The following is a 25,542-nucleotide window of genomic DNA, read 5'->3' on the forward strand; positions in this document are numbered from 1 at the left end:
AGCAACTGAGACTTGTTCTTGTTTTGTAGATGATCATAACAAGGAGACAGTCATATTATCAACAAAGCATCACACCTTTATTATCATAGCGCTTATCTCAAATAAACCATTGGTATAAAAAAAATGTAAAAATCACAATTAGAAAACACAGTTACCAGAAATGATTAAATACAAATGTACTTTCAAATGCTGCCATATTTAGCTTGTACAAATCATTTATTAAATACAGACAGTGCAGTTCTTGCAACATAACAAATTGACACCATTCATGAAGCAAAAATAAATAAATCCATGGGTAGGTTTAAAGCTGGAATTCATGCATTTCGTTGTACATAACATTTCGTATCCATATTCTATCAGGCTCAAAATTATAAAGGTGAGTTAACCAGTAAGGCTAAACTGCATCACCTCTCAAATGCACATGTTGACAAAATAGATTACTATGCATGTAATCTGTCTGTATGTTATCAGAGGCCAGATCTGAGTCGATTTCAGAACAAGTTTCTTGGTGGATGATCTTGTGAAGGAGCACCAGTGTAGAACCTGGGGAACGTAGAGAACACTCTATTCTGTTCAGGCACATTGACAGACAGCTCCTCAATTGAACCTATGACAGAAAGGTGGTTAGTTTAACATTTCTGATTATACTATATGTGACAAGATCATATCCCCCACAGCTAGATAACATCCCAATGAGCTCATTGGCCAGCCACTTCAGTACATTCAGAAGTCAAGTACATGACGGCAAAGAGACATTAATTAATTGACGCCATTAGTACCTTGATCAGTGCCCCGATTGTTTTGAGATGGAGGGACGTCTTCCTTCTCATCAGGACCCAAGTCCTCAATCAGCACCTGGTCCAGGGTGTCACTACCCTGGTCACTGCCTTCTGTGTACAGGGTCTCCAACAGGGATGGTGTAGGGGCAGTAACAGGGTTATACATTGGAGAAGGGGCAGGGGCAAGGATAGGGATAGGGATAGGGGCTGGGACGGGGGGAACATACGCCGGTAGTGATTCTGGCGGGCTAGGGTCCACCGGAAGGAATGGGGATAGTGAGATCAAGGTAGGGGCAGAGGTGACTTCCACGGGTTTGGACACCACCTTTACAATGACAGCCTCCTGTTCTGGCTCTTCCTGGGAAGCCGGGAGCTCCGGTGTTGGATCAGTCTTCCTCGGCCTTCCTCGTCTTCCCGAGCTACTCTTCTCCTCTCTTCCCTTCGCTCTCTTCCTCCTGCTCTCTACCCTGATGTCACACAAATAGAAATGTAATCGTGGGTCGTCATTATACACTGCTTCGCAACTGGAATGTTTACACTTTGCAGCTGATTACGTTGATAAGCTTGGCGATATTCATTCATTCATTGTTGATAGTGCAAAGTCCTTGATCTAAATGTGAGGTGCTAATAGCTGGAAACGCCTAAGCAACCTTTGGTTTCCTCTTGCTTCATATTGGACAATATGGGCTGGAAAACTGATAGGCAGCCAAATACGATCATTATCAAATATATTGTTTCATGTACATAACTTTATTTATGCATGTACAACACATCTATTACTATTTTCAAGTCTTACATTCTTTAAACATACAAAAACATAAAGTCATGTTAAGTGGCTTTTCAGCCAAACTTATTTAAGCACTAGAGTAAGCCAATAAGGACAAAGGGCTTGGCAGCTGTATTGAAGCCCACATAGTCCACTCAAGTTTCCAGTTAAACACATTTGTAGGCTGAAGCACAAAACCGTCATTAGTGGTTCAAATCTAGGCCTCTCCCTAACTCTAACATGTTTGTTAGAGGATGAGCGTGCATTACTAGTTCTGCACCTCTTCTTAATGTCTACATTTACCCATAAACCCACTGGTTAATCGCCTTCTCCTCGGCTTCTGCCTTTCTTTTCTTGAGAAGGTCTCTGTCTCTTAGCCGCCGCTGGATCCCACCTGTAACACCGACCAACATACACCAGTCAGACAGTCAGCTATCAACGACAGACAGGACACTTCACTCTCATTCCTCATTTGAATTCTATTACATCAATAGTCAGAGTGTAAGACGCATTTAGTAAATATCGTAATAAACTGACAATGGATCAATAAAAATTGGGTTACTTAGGCACTTTGTTTCATTATGATTTTGTTCACTGTCCTCTCTGTACTTGATTACTGGTTTATGCTGTAGTAACAAAACTCTCTCCATATTTGAATGCTCCAATAGCTTATGCTCTTGTATGATTTGTGTCAGAAATTGACTGCAAAACCAATGCAGCTATGTAGCAGCAGTTGTATAAACCATCAGCATACCAAAGTGTAGGATGATAGTACATATTATACCATGGCATTGTTGAATACTCCTTTCTGAGTGGCTTGAAGGGCATTCTAGAGCGTGCATTATTCCCTATAACTCATTTTTACATTGTTTGAGCTGCTTTTGAAAGAAAAAGTTTAATTGAAAACAGTATTGTATAGGATGATTAGTACATGTTAGTACATGGTGTCTGGGACTACAAACATACAGTATGAGACACAAACAGACTCAGACAGAGAACATCTACAGTAAAATTGTCTTCCAAATACATGTTCCTATTGAGTTGCAATCATCTTAGTGGTACATCTGTTTGGACAGATCAACCATCAGTAAGTCCTTTGTGACCCAGTTTGCAGCAAAATACATTAGCAGGAATATGCATGAATAGAGCCAATGTTAACAAATACAAGGACAGTATGACATACTAGGACTAAGATAGTAACCTTTTCCAAAGAACAGTGGTACATCTGAGAAATAATTGGATATTTCACTATAAAACACAGAATAGAGACAATGTTCAGAGGTCATTTACCTTGGTTATCATTGGGATTTTTATATTCCAACTCTGGTTTCTCTTTATCGAACGTCCCCTCCATTTTGCCTCCTGTAGAAATGAATGTAACTTGTTGAGAGGGGCAAGTGAGCAGAGAGGGGTAAAAATGTTGATAAAAAAATGTCTGTTTGCAAGTCCCGCCCCCCCAAAAATCATTATCTGGTTAACCATTACCATAGCCATGGAAGAGCTCTTATCATATTTGTAAAGGTGGAGGAGTTGGCACAAAACGGGCATAAAAAAGCAGGCAGTGTGTGTGTGTGTGTGTGTGTGTGTGTGTGTGTGTGTGTGCGAGAGAGAGAGAGTTGTCATGGGGCTACCTATACAGATGTGTGTGTCTGAGAATAGCTAGCAGCACAGTATAAATAAAAGGTGCGGAATGTGTCACAGGTGCTCAGGAGAGAGAATGACTGAATTCAGGCAATTTCTCCCTTGATGTTATGCAATATCCAGTCAGTGATATGAGAAGGAGCACAGTAGGGTTCAACAAGAGAAAATAAAGCCCAGAGGGACTGAGGCAGACAGTGTCGGTAGGCCCTTCTAGCTGTGAGTCAACGCTTCTGGGATAGACTGTGTGCAGCTCGTTAGAAGGGTATAGCCATAGACATGCACACATTCCGGAAGGCTCCACACCGGCCCTACATACATAGTGTTTGACTTGGACTGAAAAAGGTGCCGCTGGTACTCACTTTGGGTGACGGTACTGTTATATTTAGGTGCAGGAGTTCCACAATACTTTTGAGCTAATATTCTTTAAGAGGAACAGGAGCTCAAGCAGTAGAACATTTGAGGTGCCGATACTCAGCTCTGGGGAGCTCCTGCCCAAGTCAAACACTGAATACATAGTCTACATACCTTAGGCCATGTATTTTTCTATTTCGAGAACTACAGTGCGGAGAAAATGTATCCTATATACCAGATTCACTGAAACCACAGTATACATTCCTATAAGTTGGGAAGTTAACACAATGTCCTCCAATCCATTCACTGAATACTATCTAGTCTAACAAAAAAAAAAATTTATGGCTGTTTTTTCTTTCTCACAAAGGAAGAACATAGCCACAAAACCTTGAAATACCGGCATGTTTTGTTTTTGAATCAGGCGGCAAAAGTAGCACCCCTACCCCGTGCCTCAGGGTCTTCTACAGTAGAGTGGGGGCATAACCATCTTATCTCATCGCAAGGGAGCTGCTCATTTTCTGGGCGTGTTCTCAATCTTCTCCCTGCACATTGAAGCCTCAGCCTGCTGTGTCTGAGCCAGTGAGCCTCTCTGGAAGCCGCTGCTTCACTAAGAGCAAATAAGACTCAACTGCCTACCAGTCTTCAGTCAGGCACAGTGCTACTAAGAGGCCCTATACTTGATTACTGTACTTAGCCTAGTTTCTGGCTTTGGAATTTTGTGTCAAATAGAATTTTTCTCAAACAATAATTTTACATCAACTTAGTAGACGGCCAAGTACTTTGTTAGCCATTGAAAATACTAAGTAAACCATAGCCTAAACAGTTCATTCTGGGAGACTAGCAACTTCCAATGCAAGGCCACAAAGAGTACTGCCCTACAAATAATCTATGGACTACCAGATATGTGACACCTCCTCTATTTTCATCTACAGCTTTGGAGGGGAGTTTGACAATGACACTTATGCAGAACAATTTGCAAAGCAATAGTAGGTTACCAAAATAATAACTCAATGAGCAACAAATGAGGACACACACACACATACACAAAACTACCTTGAAAAATGCGTGTTGAGGAGAATCAGTTTGCTGGGATCCTGCTGTCAAAATCAAAGCAACTAACACTTCCGTAGATATATACTCAGCCGGTTCACAATAATGTACCCCCTTCTATCTCTTTAAGGGGCAATCTGCACTTGCTACATCCATTTTTTGATGTATAAATTAATATGTACCCATTGATTCTTGAAGAATATAATTTATAAATGCCTCATAAGCTTAGTTCAACTGTCATACCCCATCGGAACCCAAAATATAAGCTTTTTTTACTCCAATGTTTGTAAACAAAGTAGCCTCAAAACATGGTTAAAACTATAATTTTGATTTCATGGCTGGTCAGTCCTTGCATCCATACCTCTGTCTATGAATTGAGAGTGGTTACATTTCTGTATCCCCCTCCCTCAGCTTTCTGCGAAAACACTGTTATTGTTTCCACTGCTGATTGCCCCTTTAAAGGCTTGCACATATTTCTAAGCAATCGATTAGATAAGCAGATACAGTCAGAGGAGAGAAGTCCCCCACACACACCCATAATGCATGATAACCTCATGAGTTTGAGGAGGCTGTACAAATAGACATTGCAGTGCCCTCTCCTGGTAAATACTTTCTATTACCGATTACCATTTTCAAAACATCGTTGAAATGTACAGCATAGTACAGTAGGGCCTGTAATGGAATTTATTTTAGAACATTGATTCTAAGAAAGTTACATTCATATCCAAGATACAAAACTGCTGTTTTCATGTTTTACATATTGTGATTTAGAAGCTGTGATTACAATTTTACAAATGTTACCACCATATGAATTAAAATCCATGCCAAAATAGAAACACATAGCTATCTCAAGCATAGTAGTTGTATAGGTACCGTTAGTCTTGAATAGGACACACATTGGTGACCTGACTAGATCCTACGAAAGGCTTTTGAAAAGATGCATCCAGAGATGCAAGAGACTCTTTCATTGAAAAATAAAACATTTAAATACATAAATTGGCTTGTTGATGAATATCAATTTTTACTAAGGTAATTTGTTGCTGGTTCATAATTGGTCATAGGTGTAAGAGTTTCTTGTTCTGATAGAGAGAGAAGGTGCTCTTTGGTGGTAGCGGGAGGCACACTGGTGTGTTCTTCTGCTTCAGGGATCTGGCGTCTCTATGCAGGAAGTGTAAGGGAGAAGTACCCCATCACGGTGTGCATATACAATGCTCCCTTCACTGTAAACCAAATAAACGCACTCTACCTACCGGTTCTAAATAAAGGGAAAATTGAATGAGATTATCGGGCATCGTCATATTGCTTGATGCTGATTATTGGTAAATGAAATGTGTCCACACATTAAATAGGGTGTAATGTTTATTGAGTACATTAGGACAACAATGTAATGTGTTTACGTTGAAATGTACTGATAAACAAAGAATGCTATGAAATTCATTTGCCGCTGCCTTGTCAACAGGTATCTTATTAATTCATTTCAAAATAAGGCCCTTTAAATAATACAATAATTAGGTGGTTGCTTGGGTTTGTCCTGCTTCACACATGTACCAGTGTGTATTATACATGTGTGAAATGGAAATGTACTTTTTGCATATCCCAAATCCCCCTGAGACCCCCTGGAAGAGTGGGGTCAAGGCTGGGAGGGGGCCTCAAACATCTCCGCTGTAGGTGTTTGAATAAAGTAAATAATAGTCCTGATTTCATTTGTTTTTTTCTTTAGCAATGATTTCTGATTATGTAATCAATTGATTTAATAAATATGTTTCAAATAATCTCTGAATTACAGAATGTTAAACTGGTTATTTTTATAAAAATAATCAAATAAAAAGACTAACAAAAAAACATTTGTTTGAACATCACTTTTCCCCCAGAAATAAATCGCACCCCAGTTGTTTCATGGCAGCGTCATGTTTTGTGACTGCATTGCCTGTTTAACGGCAGTGGGCATTTATGACCAGAGATGGCGCTATTGAGTATATATATTTTGTTTTAGTCCCGTTTCCCTCCATGGTTTCTCCTCTCCGCGGGTAACTTGGCGTTTGGCTCAGTTCATTATACAGTCCCATATTCTTCCTCCATTAGGGCATCTCTCTGCCTTTGGACTGAATATAAATTACACCGACACCCAAGAGAAAAGTTCACTTTCTTAGGGCGAGATGGACATGAAAAAGAGGATCCACTTGGAACTAAGAAACAGGACACCATCTGATGTAAGTCGTGCCTTTTAAACCAAACCTTTAGTTTTCTGGCTAGCTTGCTACTTTTTTTGCTTTCCAAGTGACCTGTGTAGCTAATGGTGACCACATGGGCTTAATGTTTCTCATTTATTAATAGAGCCGAAAATACTTCAACTGTAACAAGCTACATTACACTGTCCCCGTTGGGGCGTGAGAGAGAACAAGACAATATATTCAATCGTTACTTTCGAAAGGCGATTATTTTTTTTCTTTCTGTTAACAGTTTCACAGTCACTGGGTAGATGTTGCGCACACACACACGGTTCGAATGCAACAACGTTGTAGCAATTATTTGTTAACTTCTACATCTGTGTTGTATGAGACGTGTTTTTCCACGATGCGTTAGACATTGACAGAATGGTTTATTTTATATAGACCTTGGTAGCCATGTTTGTTGCTAGCATAAATTCTAAAATGGGGCGCCCTTTATTACAATGCACTTATAACCACAACAATAATCCAAAATTAAGTTTACACCATGCCCCTACTTTTCATATCATTCATGAGATCACGGGTGCCTTCTTTTCGACATTTTCCACGAATTGGGTAGGGACACGTTAGTTAGTTAGCTAGCAAGCAAACAAAATTAGTCATTAACGTTTGTTCTCACGAGTCATCCACATCTTGTAGGCTACAACTGCTACTATTACACCCCCTTTTCGCTAGCTAGCAATATAACGTTTTTATATTACTTTACTTGCTAAGAATCAACTGAAGTTGAGGGAATTAGCCAGCTACAATGTCGCCGATGATCTAAGGTTACTTGCCTACCCTCGCATTTCGTCAAATGTTACATTGTTCGATTTGAGATTCATACACCAAATGTTATTTCCCGCAAATTAAAGCTGATTTGTTACAATGTTACTAATTCGCAGCGGTCAGCAAATGTTTTGTTCCCGCCATATTATTCCCCACAACTACCACGAAAGCAAACGAAATACTTATTGAAACTGGCTAACCTTCACGTTCAGATTCGGTATTTTGTATGTTAGTAATTTAAAATGTCTAATGCTTAGGCTACCGACAATAATAACGTGTTGGTCGTCGGCTCGTGCAATAGCCTGCCTGAATGACACGAGACAGAGGAAACTGCGTTCGGTGCGTGGGCTGCTAAAACTCGACGTTGACGCTCTCTGGTTTTCATGCAAACATTGATAAAAGTATTCTACATTGAAAGTTAATTTTAAGGGGTGATTTTACGTAATTACTGCATGTAAACAGTCATCCATCTCCGGAGAGTTTAGAGAACTCTGCATACTGTATCTCAGGAATCGCCATGTTGTCATTCTGCCGTCTTTGAAGCTCTGGAGAAAGGAGGCTCCATCTTTGTTTGACTAATTTCCGTTATGAATATTTCCTTCGACGTTGTTTACGAAACGGTGATATGTAACAAACTGTCATATCTGTCGTTCGCTCGACGGCTAGGCGATCCATTTCCCCAATAAATTCGATTTGAAAATAATAAAACATCTTTACAGGGTATATTCGCAGTCCTTTCCATTGCTGTAGGGTAGGTAATGGCGGGCAGTCAGGCTTCTCTTGCAGGTCCTCAACTCCACGGCAGCGCTTAAAAGGGCAATGGCTAGCCTGTAGCGAGCTTGCTAACAAAAAGCATTGCTTGTGTCATTAGTGACTGAACAGCGGGCAATTGAAGGTAGAACTGTATTGTGCGGTTCTTCCTCGTGGCAGCTGGTTTAAAGAAACAACCGCGGTGCCTCGACATAAAACATCATGCAACCAAATACCTTTATTGATGGCTCCACTAGACAGCCTTATCAATGTTTCACTTTGCATCAATGTTTCACTTTGCCAATGTGCAAATCATGATATTTGACGTTCAGCGTTAACTTCAACCCTTTTATCGAGTTTTTGGTTGCGTAACGACTGTCCCTCACGTTAACTTTTTAAACGATGAGGTTTTGTAGTGAGGAATTGAAAGGTTGCAAGTATTCATACATAAATCAGGAAAACGTCAAAATAACAACCACTCCTGTCATTGAGGTCCATATTTTGTGTATTGACCTTTTTCAATCATGAAGTTTAGATTCAATCGTAGTTTTTTGTTGTTGTATTGATGCCGCAAGTTGCTGTTGCCAACATGTGACCATTCTAAACAGATTTTCCCACCGTTTTTGCATATATGCGTAAAATAAAGCTTTTTATAATATGTGTGCATTCTCAATTTTAGTGTTTGTAGTGCATCTGTAAACAATGCATACATATGCTTTTCTTTGGATTACAATTTTACACATTTCTATAGGTACGAGAACTTGTCCTGGATAACTGCAGATCAAATGAAGGGAAAATTGAAGGTCTCACAGCAGAATTCGTCAATCTGGAATTCCTCAGTTTGATAAACGTTGGCCTAATCTCAGTCTCCAACCTTCCCAAACTTGGGAAACTCAAAAAGGTAATTAAAAAAAAAAAGTTACTTATAGTTGCAGTATATATTTTAAAAAAAGGTTGACTCCTTTAAAAAAAGACATTAAGTTCTGCCTGGGGGAGTATAGAAAGAGCCATTGGATGCATCCCTAATGGCAACCTATTCCCTATATAGTGCACTATTGAGGGCCCTTGTCAAAAGTAGTGCACTGTTATGTAAGGAATAGGGTTCCATTTAGGGCATAGTCATTCTTTTCTGAAAGACTGTTACTTGCTTGGGAGTTTTTTTGTTGTTGTTGACAGAAGTGACTGTATATCTTCACATTATGTTGCAGTTGGAACTCAGTGACAACAGAATCTCTGGTGGCCTTGACGTGCTAGCAGAGAAACTCCCCAACCTCACACATCTAAATCTAAGCGGGAACAAACTGAAAGACATCAGCACGTTGGAACCTTTGGTAGGTACACCAAACTCCCGGTAGAGCACAATACAGTGCGACACCATCTCATTGTCTCAGGCTATGCTTCAAATGGCACTATTCCTCGTATAGTTGGCAGGCAGATTTGTTTTACACTCATTTCTGATTTGTTTCCCTATGTGGCTCTGGTCAAAATTAGTTTGCTAGCCTATATGGGCAAAAGGTGTGCTCTAAAATCGAATTAGAGATTTACTCAGCCAGTGTTTTTTCACCCCCTAATTACCCTACACCCATTTGCTCCCACAGAAAAAGCTGGATAGCCTGAAGTCTCTGGACCTGTTCAACTGTGAGGTGACCAACCTGAACGACTACAGGGAGAGTGTGTTCAAGCTGCTCCCTCAGCTTACCTACCTGGACGGGTACGACGTGGAGGACCGAGAGGCATCCGACTCGGACGGAGAGGTCGACGGTGTGGACGATGACGATGATGAGGGTGGGCATCCATTTTTTTTGTGTGTGTTTTGAGGGAATATGAGGAAGTGCAGATGTGAGTTGAATGGGGGTCTTCTGTAGCTCAGTTGGTAGACCATGACGCTTGCAATGTCAGGATAGTAGGTTCGATTCCCGGGATCACCCATACATAATGTATGCTTGCGTGACTAAGCCGCTTTGAATAAAAGCATCTGCTAAATGGCATATATTACTATATATTAGAATCCATAATAGTACATCGTGGGTGTTTTGTCATGCAAGGGAATTTTATTGTGTATTTGTACGGTTTGTCAGCGTGTGTGTGTGATAACTGAAATGGATGTGATTAGATTTTTATTAGGATCTCTTTTAGTCCTCAGTTGGACTAATCTACCAAGAGTCCTTAACCTCACTCGGGGTGTGGGACGCTAGACCTGGCCAATCTAGAAAAAAGAAACGCACACCTATAAAGGCGAGGTGCTGGCTAGCGGAGTAGAACACTAGAAAATAAAGGAAAGCCGCACACTCTAAGAGCTCAGATGCAAAAATTTAATAACCAACGTTTCGACAGCGAAGCTGTCTTCATCAGGGTATCATCACAAACACTGCGAGATGAGTCATTTATATAGTGTCAAGAGACACACAGGTGTTTGTAATCATGGCCAAGTATGGCCTAATATCATTGGTTAACTCAAATATTTAAAAAAATGGCATACAAAGAACATACAAAAAGACAAGCAAATGGATAGCATACGATCATAGCATTTGTAGTCTAAAATGTATCTAACAAACAATTACAATGGCAAAATCACAATAATCACAAGAATGGCTTCAGATCAAAGTCTATGTTGAGACCGAAGGGAGCAAGGGTCTTTAAATTAAAGATCCAGGCAGCCTCTCGTTTTAACAATAAATTATCAAGGTCACCCCCTGTCCTTGGGAGGGTGACATGTTCGATGCCAATATAACGCAGAGACGAAATCGAATGGTTTGCTTCCAAACTGGGTAAGTCAAGTTTTTGCACCTAATGGTGCTACGGTGCTCTCAGATACGTACTTTTAATTCACGCTTTGTTTTACCCACATAATTTTTACCACAGGGACAAGTTATAAGATAAATAACTGCCTTAGTGGAACACGTTAGACCTAGCCAACATCCAGTGAAATTGCAGAGCGCCAAATTCAAAAACAGAAATACTCATTATAAAAATGTGTGAATCATACAAGTGTTATACATGGGTTTAAAGAAACTTATTGTTAATCCAACCACGGTGTCAGATTTCAAAAAGGCTTTACGGCGAAAGCATACCATGCGATTATCTGAGAACAGCAGACAAATCATTACAAACAGTAACAAGCCAAGTAGAGGAGTTACACAAGTCAGAAATAGTGATAAAATTAATCACTTACCTTTGATCTTCATATGTTTGCACTCACAAGACTCCCATTTACTCAATAAATGTTTGTTTTGTTCGATAAAGTCCATGTTTATATCCAAAAATCTCAGTTTTGTTAGCGCGGTTTTTGTTCTGTAATCCACTAACTCAAACAACATCCGGTGAAATTGCAGAGCGTGAAACTCAACAAAACAGAAATTCTCATAATAAACATGCATAAAAGATACAAATGTTATACACCAGCTTAAAGATAAACTTCTTGTTAATCCAACCGCTGTGTCAGATTTCAAAAAGGCTTTAAGGCGAAAGCAAACCATGCGATAATCTGAGAACAGCGCCCAGCAGACAAATCATTACAAACAGTTAGCAGCCAAGAAGAGGAGTAACAAAAGTCAGAAATAGCGATTAAAATGTATTACTTACCTTTGATCTTCATATGGTTGCACTCCGAAGACTCCATGTTACACAAATGTTCGTTTTGTTCAATAATGTCCCTCTTTAAGTCCAAAAACCTCCGTTTTGTTCAGCAATCCATTGGAACAAAGCGCGGTCACAACAGACAGACGAAAAATCAAAAAGTACAATAAAAGTTCGTAGAAACATGTCAAACGATGTTTAAAATCAATCCTCAGGTTGTTTGTCATAAATAATCAATATGTCAACCGGACAAAAGCTTTGTCAATAGAAAAGGAGAAACAAAGGCGCGCTCCCGATCGCACGCTGGACTCTTGTCTGGAAATTTCCACTGTCCACTCATTGAAAGTGCTGTATCTCCCTCATTTTTCAGAGTAAAAGCCTGAAACGATGCCTAAAGACTGGCCACATGTAGAAGAAGCCATCGAGATTGTGAACTGGGTCCTAAGTCTTTGTATGGTGGATAGGCTTTCAATGGGGAAAAACAGCCTTTCAAAATAATAGTACTTCCTGGATGGATTTTCCTCAGGTTTTCGCCTGCTATATCAGTTCTGTTATACTCAGACATTATTGTAACAGTTTTGGAAACTTTAGAGTGTTTTCTATCTATATGCACATCCTAGCTTCTTGGCCTGAGTAGCAGGCAGTTTACTTTGGGCACGTTTTTCATCCAAAATTCCGAATGCTGCCCCCTGCCCTAGTGAAGTTAAACATTAAAATACAATTTATAATATGATCGCATTTTCACATAACACACTGTTGCAAACCGCCATAATACACTGACATTGACCAGATAAATACTCTGATTTATTCCTTCATCTACCATAGTCCTGCACAACCTTCCAATTTATTATATCTAAATGGTTCTAACGTATTGTTTGAATTTCTATATTGAAAGGTTTTTGGTTTGCTCAGATAAATGATTCACTTGCTCTGAATTGAAATGTGATGTATTTATTTTATTTTTTAGAAGATGAGGAGGGAGAGGAGGAAGACTTTGATGAGGAGGATGATGACGATGAAGAGGGAGTAGAAGGAGAGGAGGAAGATGAGGTCAGCGGCGATGAAGAGGTAAACCCCTTTTTGGTTTGTTTGACTGAATAGTTTAAAAGATCAACAGGGGGAATATTGTTGATTCTGATCTGCTCTGTCCCTTCTCTCCAGGAGGAAGACCTTGGCATTGATGGTGAAGTTGAAGATGAGGATGATGATGATGAGGATGAAGAGGGTATGTCATTGTCATACTTTTTGTCACAAGCTCATGTCCGAAACTCATGTTAAAAAGTATACCTTTCGGATACTTTACTAAGTACAGTGTAATAACTCTTTCTCATTTCCCCTAGAAGTTGAGGCTGTCAAAGGCGAGAAGAGAAAGCGAGAACCCGATGATGAAGATGACGATGATGATGAGGACGACGATTAAGAGCAAAAAACAAGAGCCTGTCAAGTTACCAACCCCTTCCCTCTCCACCCTTACACCCTGCCTACGCCACGTCTCTCCCCTAGCTTTGAGTCCCCGTGTGGGGAAAGACTGTACCAGATGGGTGGTCCGAGTGGAGCTGCCTGCTCCCGATGGAACCGAGAGCCATTCCCAAGGTTCTCAAGCAGCGCACCACTCCGCATTCCACAATTTCACTGTCAACGCCCCCTTTATGTATACCTGTGTGAGGACTTTGGGACTGGTATCTAGTTTTGGGTCTGTGCTTTTAATATTTTGTTGGATGAACTCTGAATTTATATTTTATGTTGTTGGGTTTATTATTTCTTCCCCCTCTTCTTTTGTTGTTTTATTTTCTGTTCCTTATCCCCCCCCATATAAAATTATTGCTATAGCAGCTGTGTGATGAGCGAGCTATGATTTTGTGGCCGCCTGTTGCACAAATCAAGGTTGTAGCTACATTTTTACTTCCTGTATGACCAAACTACTTTGTAAATAAAATGTTACAATTTTGCGCTTTGCTCTCCTCCCGCCATACCTTTCTCTTGTCACATCTAGAGTTGAATGAATCTGATGAGTTAAGTGCAAGTCGTCTGTCTCACCCCCTGCTGATTGCAATAGGTTGCCTCAGTGGGAAAAGTCTAACACTCATTTTTATATTACATAGAATATGAATTTCCTTAAGGCCTCAGAATGGATACTTCAAAGTCACTCTACAAGATGACATGTTGCACCTCATCATTTTATTATTTTAAATGAGAGGGAAAAAATAGGAAGACGTGAAATCCACTTTAACCCCAGAGCTGCCATGTGTTCGCACTTCTCTTTGTATGTTTGACTTTGAGAGTTGCAAAAGAGGTTATTTGTTCAATTCTAATTTGTTTTGCTTTGCTTTGAGTGCTCCTAGAGATTTGAGAATTCTAGTGCCCAAAAGCCTGTTTTAGCATGTGTAGCACCACTGAGGACTTTCACCATTTTGAAGTAGTCACCTGGGTGGGACTTCCTATGGCTTAAGGAAAGATCACATAATTCCATCCAGGTCACCAGGATAGACTTGTGAGGGAACATTCCATAACTGCAGATGGTAGTAAATTGCCAACCTTTAAAATATGGCTGTGCAGTTGAGTATGTTCCTTCAATCCATGAGGTTATGGGTTCAAACCCCCATTTCCTGTTTTCTAGTGTATATTTAACAATGTCAAATTTAAGAAAATAAGTATAATGGATGTGAAGGAGTCAGTGGCTCTGGCATAAGGATCTCCCCCCTAAGCAAGGGATTATAAAGTTGAACCCAGCCCTGGCTCTGGAGCAGGGTTGCCTTAACACTGAGGACTGCCACAGAGTGAATCAAGGCCACTGGGAGTGGCTGCCTAACATAAGATGGCCAGAAAGGGGTGATGTTGGCCGGAAGGGTGCCATAAATGATCGAGTTCCCCCCTGTGGTGCCTGAACACTAACCAGCAGTGGTTATGGGGATAAGTCCCCGGAAAAAAGTTGACACTGTTCTTAAAGAGCGCTTTAATGGTCTACGTTTTTCAGGGATTTTCCACCGTAACCTCTGCTGTACTCAGGAGAGGAGACCCCAGGTATTCATAACCATTTTGTAGCGTGAATACCACCACACTGCCCAGCTTGTAAACTCAGCAAAAAAAGAAACGTCCCCTTTTCATGACCCTGTCTTTCAAAGATAATTTGTAAAAATCCAAATAACTTCATAGATCTTCTTCTTCCCTCCATCAGTGCTCAGACTGTCCACAATAGGCTGAGAGAGGCTGGACTGAGTGCTTGTAGGCCTGTTGTAAGGCAGGTCCTCATCAGACATCACTGGCAACAATGTTGCCTATGGGCACAAACCCACCGTCGTTGGACCAGACAGGACTGGCAAAAAGTGCTCTTCACTGACATGTCGCGGTTTTGTCTCACCAGGGGTAATGGTCGGATTCTCGTTTATCGTCGAAGGAATGAGCGTTACACCGAGGCCTGTACTCTGGAGTGGGATCGATTTGGAGGTGGAGGGTCCGTCATGGTCTGGGGCGGTGTGTCACAGCATCATTGGACTGAGCTTGTTGTCATTGCAGGCAATTTTCTCAACGCTGTGCGTTACAGGGAAGACATCCTCCTCCCTCATGTGGTAACCTTCCTGCAGGCTCATCCTGACATGACCCTCCAGCATGACAATGCCACCAGCTATACTGCTCGTTCTGTGTGTGATTTCCTGCGAGACAGGAATGTCAGTGTTCTGCCATGGCCAGCGAAGAGCCCGGATCTCAATCCCATTGAGCATGTCTGGGACCTGTTGGATCGGAGGGTGAGGGCTAGGGCCATTCCCCCCAGAAATGTCCGGGAACTTACAGGTGCCTTGGTGGAAGAGTGAGGTAACATCTCACAGCAAGAACTGGCAAATCTGGTGCCATCCATGAGGAGGAGATGCACTGTAGTACTTAATGCAGCTGGTGGCCACACCAGATACTGACTGTTATTTTTGATTATGACCCTCCCTTTGTTCAGGGACACATTATTACATTTCTGTTAGTCACATGTCTGTGGAACTTGTTCAACTTATGTCTCAGTTGTTGAATCTTGTTATGTTCATACAAATATTTACACATGTTAAGTTTGCTGAAAATAAACGCAGTTGACAGAGAGAGGACATATCTTTTGTTGATGAATTTATATGAACCTACAACCTTGTGCTCCAGGGGGACCAGCTTTTCCACAGGGTCAGATGCCCATTCACACTTCAAACTGTTCTCTGCATTAATTTGATATGAAGAAATGCTGAAATAGGGAAAAGAGGAGAGGGTTTGATAGAGGACTCATCTTTGTATCTGTGCCATTATAGGGACTGTGACAGCATGGGCAGTGCCATTGAGGCTATCTCCATTTTAAAGTAGTACTTTTTCTTATTCTGCAGTGGCTGATTGCTCCCAACTTATAGGAAACCCTACCCAGTTGGCTACTTTAAAATTGTGGAAGCCCTCAATGGCAATGTCCATGTTGAAACGGCCATATCGGTAACCCAGAGGTAATCCCTGTTGCTGCCTTGGCCAATCAAAGGGATAGTAGGGGAAGTGAACGGAACAAATGACAATAGCCGTGGGGCAGAGACATTTGTATAGTGAGTACCGTGTGTCAAAGTAGTTTAGTGTGAGCTCAGATAGCGACCCTAGATTCCAGGAAATACTAGGGTTTCCTCTGAGCCTCGTGAAGAAACGTCATCTGGCTAATTAGAAAAGCGATCCCTCTGTTTCTCACCACTGCACTGAATACGGACCACTCTCACCTGCATTGGGACTCCTGCTCCAGAAGCCACACACACAAACAAGAAGCACAGGCCTCCAACGTAGTAAAAGTTATTACATTACAGAGCTCTGATAGTTAAGGGGTACCCGTTTTTTAAAGGTTGCAACCGTTTGACTGTTACTGAATGTGAATGTTTTTACATGTATGGTGAATGACAGTGATATGGTTTTAAGTCTATTGGTTGACTTGGTGCCATACTGACTGGTTTATGTTTACCTGCAATTGAATATCTTATACGATTTATGAATATGTCTATTTACTGAGAGAGGTGTTGCTTTTCCAAACTTAATATCATTTCTGAAATGAGACATTTTGCTGTGTGCATTTTGTTTCTGTGTGTCTGATAATGGGTCAGGTTAAACTAAGGGTATTTGAATAGGGAATTTGTATTTGTATTTATTATGGATCCCTATTAGCTGCTGCCAAGGCAGCATGAGAACACACATGGGGTTATTTCATTTTAGTTAGATCCCAGACCACTATCAACCAGACTTCTCCCTGGTTAGGAAAATGGGTGTTACATATCCAAATGTAACACTACCCAGGAAAGGGCTGAAAATATCCCGTACTAATATATGTAGCCTTAGAAATAAGGTTAATGAAATCAATAACATCAGATAACATTCATATTAGCCATTTCTTAGATAATCAATTTTATGATACAACAGTAGCAATGCAAGGATATAACATCTATAGAAGAGACAGGAATGCTTATGGGGGAGGTGTTGCTATATATATTCAGAGCCATATCCCAGTAATGCTTAGAGAAAATCTTATGTCAAGTGTTATTGAAGTGTTGTGGTTGCAGGTTCACCTGGCACATCTAAAGCCTTTTCTTTTGGGGTGTTGCTATAGGCCACCAAGTGCTAACAGTCTGTATCTAAATAATATGTGTGAAATGCTTGATGTGATGTAAGCAGGTCTACTTTCTCAGGGACCTGAATATTGACTGGTTTCATCAAGCTGTCCCCTCAAGAGGAAGTTTCTCACTTTAATTAACCAGTGCCTGTAATCTGGTTCAGGTTATTAATCAGCCTACCAGGGTGTTTACAAACACTACAGGAACAAGATCATCCACATATATTACATTTTACATTTTTTTTTAGTCTTTTTAGCAGACGCTCTTATCCAGAGCGACTTACAGTAGTGAATGCATACATTTCATACAATTTCATACATTTTTTTCTGTGCTGGCCCCCCATGGGAATCGAACCCACAACCCTGGTGTTGCAAACACCATGCTCTACCAACTGAGCTACAGTACATTACAGTACATTTGTACTAACACTGTAGAACTTTGTTGTAAAGCTGTATCCATACCCATTGGATGCAGTGATCACAATATAGTGGCTATATCCAGGAAAGCCAAAGTTCCAAAAATTGGGCTTAAAATAGTGTACACAGATTTTGCTGTGACTCTTATATGGATGATGTTAAAATATTTGTTGGTCTGGTGTGATTAATAAGGAGCATCCAGATGCTGCACTTGATGCATTTATGAAATTGCTTCTTCCAATTATTGATAAACATGCACCTGTTAAGAAACTGACTGGTAGAACTGTTAAGGCTCCATGGATTGATGAGGAATTAAAAAACTGTATGGTTGAAAGAGATGGTGCAAAAGGAGTGGCTAATAAGTCTGCCTGCGCCTTTGACTGGCTGGCTTACTGCAAATTGAGAAATTATGTGACTCAACTCAACAAAAGAACGGTCCCGTGTGGCTCAGTTGGTAGAGCATGGTGTTTGCAACGTCAGGGTTGTGGGTTCGATTCCCACGGAGGACGAGTACGGGAAGGAAAAAAAATATATGAAATGTATGCATTCACTCCCGTAAGTCGCTCTTACATTTACTAAAATGTAAATGTAAGAAACTGTATTATGAATCCAAGATTAATGATATAAAGAATGATGGAAAACATCCGTTGGAATACTTTACATTAAATTATGGGCTCAAAGACAAATTCAACTCCATCTTTCATCAAATCAGATGGCTTATTCATCACAAAACCATTTGATGTTGCCAATTATTTTAATGATTACTTTATTGGCAAAGTGGGAAAACTTAAGCAGGAAATGCCGACAACGAACCGTGAGCCATCGTATTAATGCATAAAAAAAACTAATAATGAAAGAAAAGCATTGCAAGTTAGAATTTGGTAAAATTAGTGTGGGAGAGGTGGAAAAATTATTGTTTTGATCAATAATGACAAACCTCCTGGCATTGACAACTTAGACAGGAAGCTACTGAGGATAGTAGCTGACTCTATAGCCACTCCTATATGTCATATCTTTAATCTGAGCCTAGAGGAAAGTCTTTGTCCTCAGGCCTGGAGGGAAGCCAAAGTCATTCCGCTACCCAAGAGTGGTAAAGCGGCCTTTACTGGTTCTAACAGCAGACCAATCAGCTAGCTGCAAGCTCTTAGCAAACTGTTGGAAAATATTGTGTTTCACCAAATACAATGCTATTTCTTTGTAAACAAATTAACAACAGACTTTCATCATGCTTATAGAGAAGGGCACTCAACATGTACTCCACTGACACAAATGACTGATGATTGGTTGAAAGAAAGTGATAACAAGAAGATTGTGGGAGCTGTACTGTTAGATTTCAGTACAGCCTTTGATATTATTGACCATAAACTGTATTTTGAAAACGTACATTACCAGTCAAAAGTTTGGACACACCTACTCCTTCAAGGGTTTTTCTTGATTTTTACTATTTTGTAATTTGTAGAATAATAATGAAGACATCAAAACTATGAAATAACACATACGGAATCATTTAGTAACCCCCCCAAAATATTTTGATTTGTTTAACACCTTTTTGGTTACTACATGATTACATTTGTGTTATTTCATAGTTTTGATGTCTTCACTATTATTCATCAATGTAGAAAATAAAGAAAAACCCTGGAATGAGTAGGTGTGTCCAAACTTGGTACTGTATGTGTTATGGCTTTTCAACCTCAGCTCTGAATCCACAATATGACAATCTAATATAACTCAGAGGGTTTTCTTTAATGGAAACATCTCTAATGTTAAACATGTAAAGTGTGGTGTACCGCAGGACAGCTGTCTATGCCCTCTACTCTTTCTATTTTTACCAATGACCTGCCACTGGCATTTAACAAAGCATATGTGTCCATGTATGCTGATGATTCAACCCTATGCACATCAGCAACCACAGCTAATGAAGTCACTGCAACCCTTACAAAGAGTTGCAGTCTGTTTTGGAATGGGTGACCAGTGATAAACTAGTCCTGAACATCTCTAAAACTAAGAGCATTATATTTGGTAGAAATCATTCCCTACATTCTAGACCTCAGCTGAATCTGGGAATGAATGGTGTGGCTGTTGAACAAGTTGAGACTAAATTACTTGGATGTTACCTTAGATTGTAAACTGTCATGGTCAAAACATATAGATTCAATGGTTGCAAAGATGGGGAGAGGTCTGTCCGTAATAAAGAGATGCTCTGCTTTTTTGACAACACATTCCACAAAGCAAGTCCTGCATGCTCTAGTTTAGTCTTATCTTGATTATTGTCCAGTCGTGTGGCCGAGTGCTGCAAAGAAATTCCTAGTTAAGCTGCAGCTGGCCCAGAACAGAGCAGCACGTCTTGCTCTTCATTGTAATCAGAGGGCTAATATTAATACTATGCATGCCAGTCTCTCTTGGTTAAGAGTTAAGGAAATACTTACTGCTTCACTTCTTTTTTTTATAAGAAACATTCACGTGTTGTAAATTCCAAATTGTTTGCATAGTCAACTTACACACAGCACTGACACACACACTTATCCCAGCAGACATGCCACTAGGGGTCTTTTCACAGTCCCAGGTCCAGAACAAATTCAAGAAAACGTACAGTATTATACAGAGCCATGAGTGCATGGAACTCCCTTCCATCTTATATAGTGCAAGTGAACAGAAAACCTGGTTTAAAAAAACAAATAAAGCAACACCTCACGGCACAACACCTCTCCCCCATGTAACCTACTTGTTGTGTGTATGTACTAACATGTATGCGCGCGCACACACAGACAGACAGACAGACTACATGTTAATGTATGTAAATTGTAAAGTATTTTGTCTGTAATGTCTTTTTCGTTATGTTCCGGACCCCAGTAAGACTAGATGTCGCCATTGGTGTCAGCTAATGGGGATCCTAATAAATCAAATCAAATAATGTGTCCCCTATTAATCTCTATGGTTGGTCCCCACAACTTCCTGAATGTAAGGCCCTCCCCTTCCTCATCAAAGATTATGGATATACAGGGTGCCTCCCGAGTGGCGCAGTGGTCTAAGGCACTGCATCACATTGCTAGCTTTGCCACTAGAGATTCTGGGTTCAAGTCCAGGCTCTGTCGCAGCCGGCCGCGACCAGGAGATCCATGGGGCGGCACACAATTGGCCCAGCGTCGTCTGGGTTAGGGGAGGGTTTGGCCGGGAGGGATTCAACCCATCGTGCACTAGCGACTCCTGTGGTGGGCCGGGCGCAGTGCACGCTGACACGGGTTACCAGGTGTAGTGTTTCCTCCGACACATTGGTGTGGCTGGCTTCCGGGTTAAGTGGGCATTGCATCAAGAAGCAGTTGGTTGGGTTGGGTTGTGTTTCGGAGGACGCACGGCTCTCGACCTTCGCCTCTCCCGAGTCCGTACGGGAGTTGCAGCGATGAGACAAGACTGTAACTACTACCAATTGGGGAGAAAAAGGGGTAAAAAAAAAAAAAAAGAGTATGGATATACTGACAAGATACTTGTCTGTCCGCCCTAACAATAGTAGTCTTCGTCCACAAAGCGGCACGGCGGGGTGTCTAGCTCCAGCCTATCCTTTCTTTGGATTGGTAGATACATCTCATTATGTTGACGTCAACCACCTGTATTTAATGGAGAAAGATGCTATGCTACTAGCCTCATGCCATGAATGTGCATAGCCATCTCGAGACAACAACGATATAAAGTGTTTTTTTCTCAAAGTAGCCGGGATGTCACGTGTCTTACTTATATCAGTGCACTTGTAACCACCTAAGCATTCCGAAAACCTATTTTAAATCAAATAAACCTCACACAGCAAATAAGCCATTTATTGTTTTATTGACAAAATTTGACACTTTCTCATTGACCTCTATACAAAAACTCCTTGCTTGGTGGGCTAAACAACAACAAAAAATGCCACCTGCTGGAGGGAGTCAGATTTTCCGGTAGTTGGATCTCCCTCTTCCTCTTTGTCATAATGCACCTGCACCATAGAGATAGATGGAAGACTAGTGCACAAAAGCCCGTTTTAGCATGGGAATCGCCATTGAGGACTTTCACAATTTTTAAGTAGTCAACTGGGTGGGACTTCAAATGGGTATCAAAAGACTTGAAAAAAGACATAAATTACCCAAAGTAATGTTTTCACCTATTTTTTTATTCTCTACACCTGATGTATTTCTTGATATATATAAAAACAATATTAAACATAACAGGAACAAAATTAGAATCATTTCATAAATTGTTCACTGTATTTGTGAGCTGTGTGAACACTAATATTAATATTCGTTCTGAAAGACATCATAATAGCTATACAAAAGAAAACTAAAATTGCAGCTTGATTCTTAGGCACAGTAAGGCTCAGTCATGATATTGCCCAGCAGAAACCCTCCATTTTCAACTTATTTATACAGATGTCCTTGTTTCCAATGAGCAAGATAATGCTAGTGATCGTAGTGTATTTCCCTCAAACTACTGCTCTTTCTTCTGCTAAAATATTGCTTCTGTAAAAATGTAAATGGGACACACACACACAGTTTGGGGATTTAAAATGCCATCAAGTCCCTGGAATGGACTTTGTGATTTGGTCTTGACTGTATCTTTTCTGAAGAAAAATGGTATACAGTAGTCGGTGAAGTCTACAATGCTTAAAGAGGACTAAACACCAAAGTAGTAGTACAAGGATGTGATTGCCAGATATCTAGCCATTGTAGCTGGCAGTAAATGCAAAAGGTCTACAAAAGAACTAGAGACTTATTGCTAAAGTACACATGCCAAGCTAGCTAGACAAGATAGACTACATGCACTCTACAATGACCATCAGGATTACAATAACAGTCGGTTTTCGGATTGTTTCTGAGATTGTCTTCCCTAAGGTGCCATTAGCTAAGTAGTGACTCCATTCAGTCAAGTACCATTTAGAAATATTACCCTTCAAATGGCAATACTCTGACTGAGCTACATTGGCCTACATACAATAGCATATATGAGCTGAACAATAAGGCTAAAACCAAACACATTGCAGGTACCCTGGCCCACATTGCAGGTGCCCCGGCCCACATTGCAGGTGCCCTGGCCCACTTAGTGCAATATTATCCAAGCATATGCAGTTACGTGTTAATGTATTATTAATACATCTATACTAGCGGTGACAATGGTTGGCTTGCCCTCATGCTGCTCTTTGACCATGGTCAAAAGTACTGCTCTCTATGGGAATAGGGGATGTCTTCTCTAGATGCCTGCCCACAAGTGTTGAATAGCTCACAATTATATTTTGGCGTGTGTGCCGTGCTTGTGTAAAACGTTGGCCTCTTTCTTTTCTTTGGACAGGGGCAGTGGGTCTCTGATTGTCTAACTAACATATGATGCACAATTACAGAGCAGTTCCAATCCCATTCCTTGCCATAGTATTTCCATTTCAAACTATTATGAACCACAAAGTAAGTACTTGTGCAGCAGAGGAGGCTGGAGGGAGGAGCTATAGGAGGATGGGCTCATTGTAATGTCTGGAATGGAATAAATGGAACGATATCAAACACGTTTGACTCTGTTACATTCATTCCATTCCAGCCATTAAAATGAGCATGTCCTCCTACAGATCCTCCAACCAGCCTCCTCTGTAGTGCATCACAAAAGCAATGGACATCATATCAAAAACAAAGGCTTAGTGTTATCCTGAAAGTTCCAAATTAGCCTGCTCCAAACACATATTCCCTTTTACAGTTTCCTCTGTTGTTTTCAAGAGACAACCCAATCACTTGGGTCAGCACTTACAAATTAACAACATAGTTATTAAGTTCCCTGTTAAGTCATATATTACACAATGGCTTTGAGGTTCATTCGATCCCTTTTAAAAAGAAATCATTCCTACTTTTACACAGCGGCTTCGGAACAATGAAAACGGATGGACCAGCACCAAATAGACAGTGAAACAGTAAAACTTTGTGTGCCCTACCAACCCACTCCCTATATGATGTGGTGTGTGTGTTATCTGATAGCGTTAGACATACTCAGTGGTGAGCCTGAAGCATAGAGCTGTGGCCACTGGTGTGAAAACATGCCTCTGTAATTGGTCATCATTCCATACGGCTACCTTTTCTTGTCCACAAATTAAAAAGAAACAGAATAAATAAATGCAATTTTAAAAATGACAAGTGAGATTCCCTTGGCTGCTTTCGGGTAAAATAAATGGTGTATTTAAAAGCTGCTGGGCAACGATTGTTCTTTCATTTGATTGATCTTCCACCAGTTTACCAGTCATTAAAACAAAACACAGCTTCATTAAAGTCAGACTCACCGAAATGAGTCTGATATTGTGATGAGCGAGATGCAAGACTTTGTTCTCACACAGTCACACACTGTATATGCGCATGTGCACGGGTTCGCTTCACGCTGTTCACACCACGGTAGCGGGACCAATAAAGCGGAGAAGTTTCGCCTCGCGCTTCAACGCCCTTAGCTGTTGTGGAAATTGACCCACTATGTTTACTTTCTGCATCTACGTCATAGCGCTGAGTCTACCTTTAAATACAAAAGACCCAAATTGACTCAATATATACAAAATTAAGCATGTCTCTTTCCCCCTCTCTCTCTCACCCACACATATATTCTGTCATTCCAGATGTAGACATCACGTAGACATCTTCACCAGCATCCACCCATGTACAGTTGTTTAAATATGCAAAATAACAAAGCATAGAAAATAAATTCAGTGTATTTTACAATCATGTGTGACATCTGCTCCCATCCAGACAACATTCAAACATAACCAGCAGACAACCACACCATCTTTTAAAGACAGGCACGTACATCTTATATTCATTCTTTTTCAAATAAAAACGGCATAAACATATTTTCTTTTACCACAAAAACAAAACTAAAATACATCAAACTTGCATAGCTCTGAAGCGTACAAAAGGAAAAAACGAAAACTAACTTTGGGGAGAGGAGCAGGGAGAGGGACAAGCGGCTTACATGTATAGTGATGCGGTAGCATTAAAATATGTTACATATTGAGGAGTGACTGAGAGTCTGTGGGTGTATGTACATATATGGGGGACATGAGAAGCCTTGGTGCGGCTTTGACCCATCCACAGAGACAGATAGTGTTCTGAGATGAGACAGCGAGGCCCCTGGGAAGGGCCCTTGTCTTTAGGGTAAGGAAGGTGGGGGTTGAGGGGTTAGAGGGTTGTTAATTACAGTGAGACCCCCAGGGTGAGAGAGCGGGGGAGAGGTTGGTCAGAGAGTAATCCAGGGAGAGGTGGATTGGTGCGACGGGGGGGGCAAGGGGAGCCTCTTCTCAGTGCGAGCCCTGGGAATTCCTCACGTTGTTGATCTCCAGCTCCAGCTGCTTGATGCGGACGTCCCTCTGGTTGAGCATCTCCCGCAGACGCCGGATCTCCTCCTGCTGCTTGTGGAACTTCAGACGCAGCTGCACACCCAACACACACGCACATGCACGGAACACACATTGAGAAAGAATGTGGGTGAGTGCAAGACTAGGGCCAGGATATTTTCTGACCCTATATAGTCACCTACAAAACTCCTACCCATGATGGGATAGGATACAGTCAGTACAGCCTCCATACACTAAACCTTCCCCAACCCACGGTAGAATGGTATACAGCCAAGCTGGGTAAC

General features: G+C 40.9%; 3 protein-coding genes across 8 annotated transcripts in view; 1 reads left to right on the top strand and 2 right to left on the bottom strand.

Moving 5' to 3' along the window:
* Nucleotides 1-53: 53 nt before the first annotated feature.
* On the bottom strand, nt 54-3,023 carry LOC106602333 (hemogen-like). Of its 2 annotated transcripts, none has more exons than XM_014194914.2 (4): nt 2,836-3,023; nt 1,849-1,939; nt 780-1,246; nt 54-607 (listed from the first exon to the last, which is right to left on the bottom strand). In XM_014194914.2, exons 1-4 carry the CDS (start codon nt 2,897-2,899, stop codon nt 492-494), a joined length of 738 nt encoding a protein of 245 aa, XP_014050389.2. In that variant the 5' UTR covers nt 2,900-3,023; the 3' UTR covers nt 54-491. The 2 variants fall into 2 exon arrangements, with proteins under 2 accessions (XP_014050389.2, XP_045572470.1); XM_045716514.1 differs by having other exon boundaries at nt 1,861-1,939; nt 2,836-2,986.
* Nucleotides 3,024-8,204: 5,181 nt separating this feature from the next.
* Nucleotides 8,205-13,858, top strand: LOC100194711 (uncharacterized). The gene is given in 7 exon segments (NM_001139759.1): nt 8,205-8,334; nt 9,085-9,234; nt 9,542-9,664; nt 9,932-10,118; nt 12,877-12,977; nt 13,071-13,134; nt 13,253-13,858. Coding segments are annotated over 3 exon segments (585 nt in total). The 5' UTR covers nt 8,205-8,334; nt 9,085-9,234; nt 9,542-9,664; nt 9,932-10,118; nt 12,877-12,954; the 3' UTR covers nt 13,751-13,858.
* Nucleotides 13,859-21,722: 7,864 nt separating this feature from the next.
* LOC106610278 (coronin-2B) overlaps nt 21,723-25,542 on the bottom strand; it is a 58,626-nt gene continuing 54,806 nt past the window's right edge. For all 5 annotated transcript variants that reach the window (XM_045716517.1, XM_045716518.1, XM_045716515.1 and 2 more), the window contains one exon: nt 21,723-25,333. In XM_045716517.1, coding sequence (XP_045572473.1) covers nt 25,202-25,333 — 132 coding nt within the window. In that variant the 3' untranslated portion in view covers nt 21,723-25,201. The remainder of the gene's footprint in view (nt 25,334-25,542) is intronic.

Source organism: Salmo salar, chromosome ssa04 (assembly GCF_905237065.1).
Source record: "Salmo salar chromosome ssa04, Ssal_v3.1, whole genome shotgun sequence".
NCBI lineage: Eukaryota > Metazoa > Chordata > Actinopteri > Salmoniformes > Salmonidae > Salmo > Salmo salar.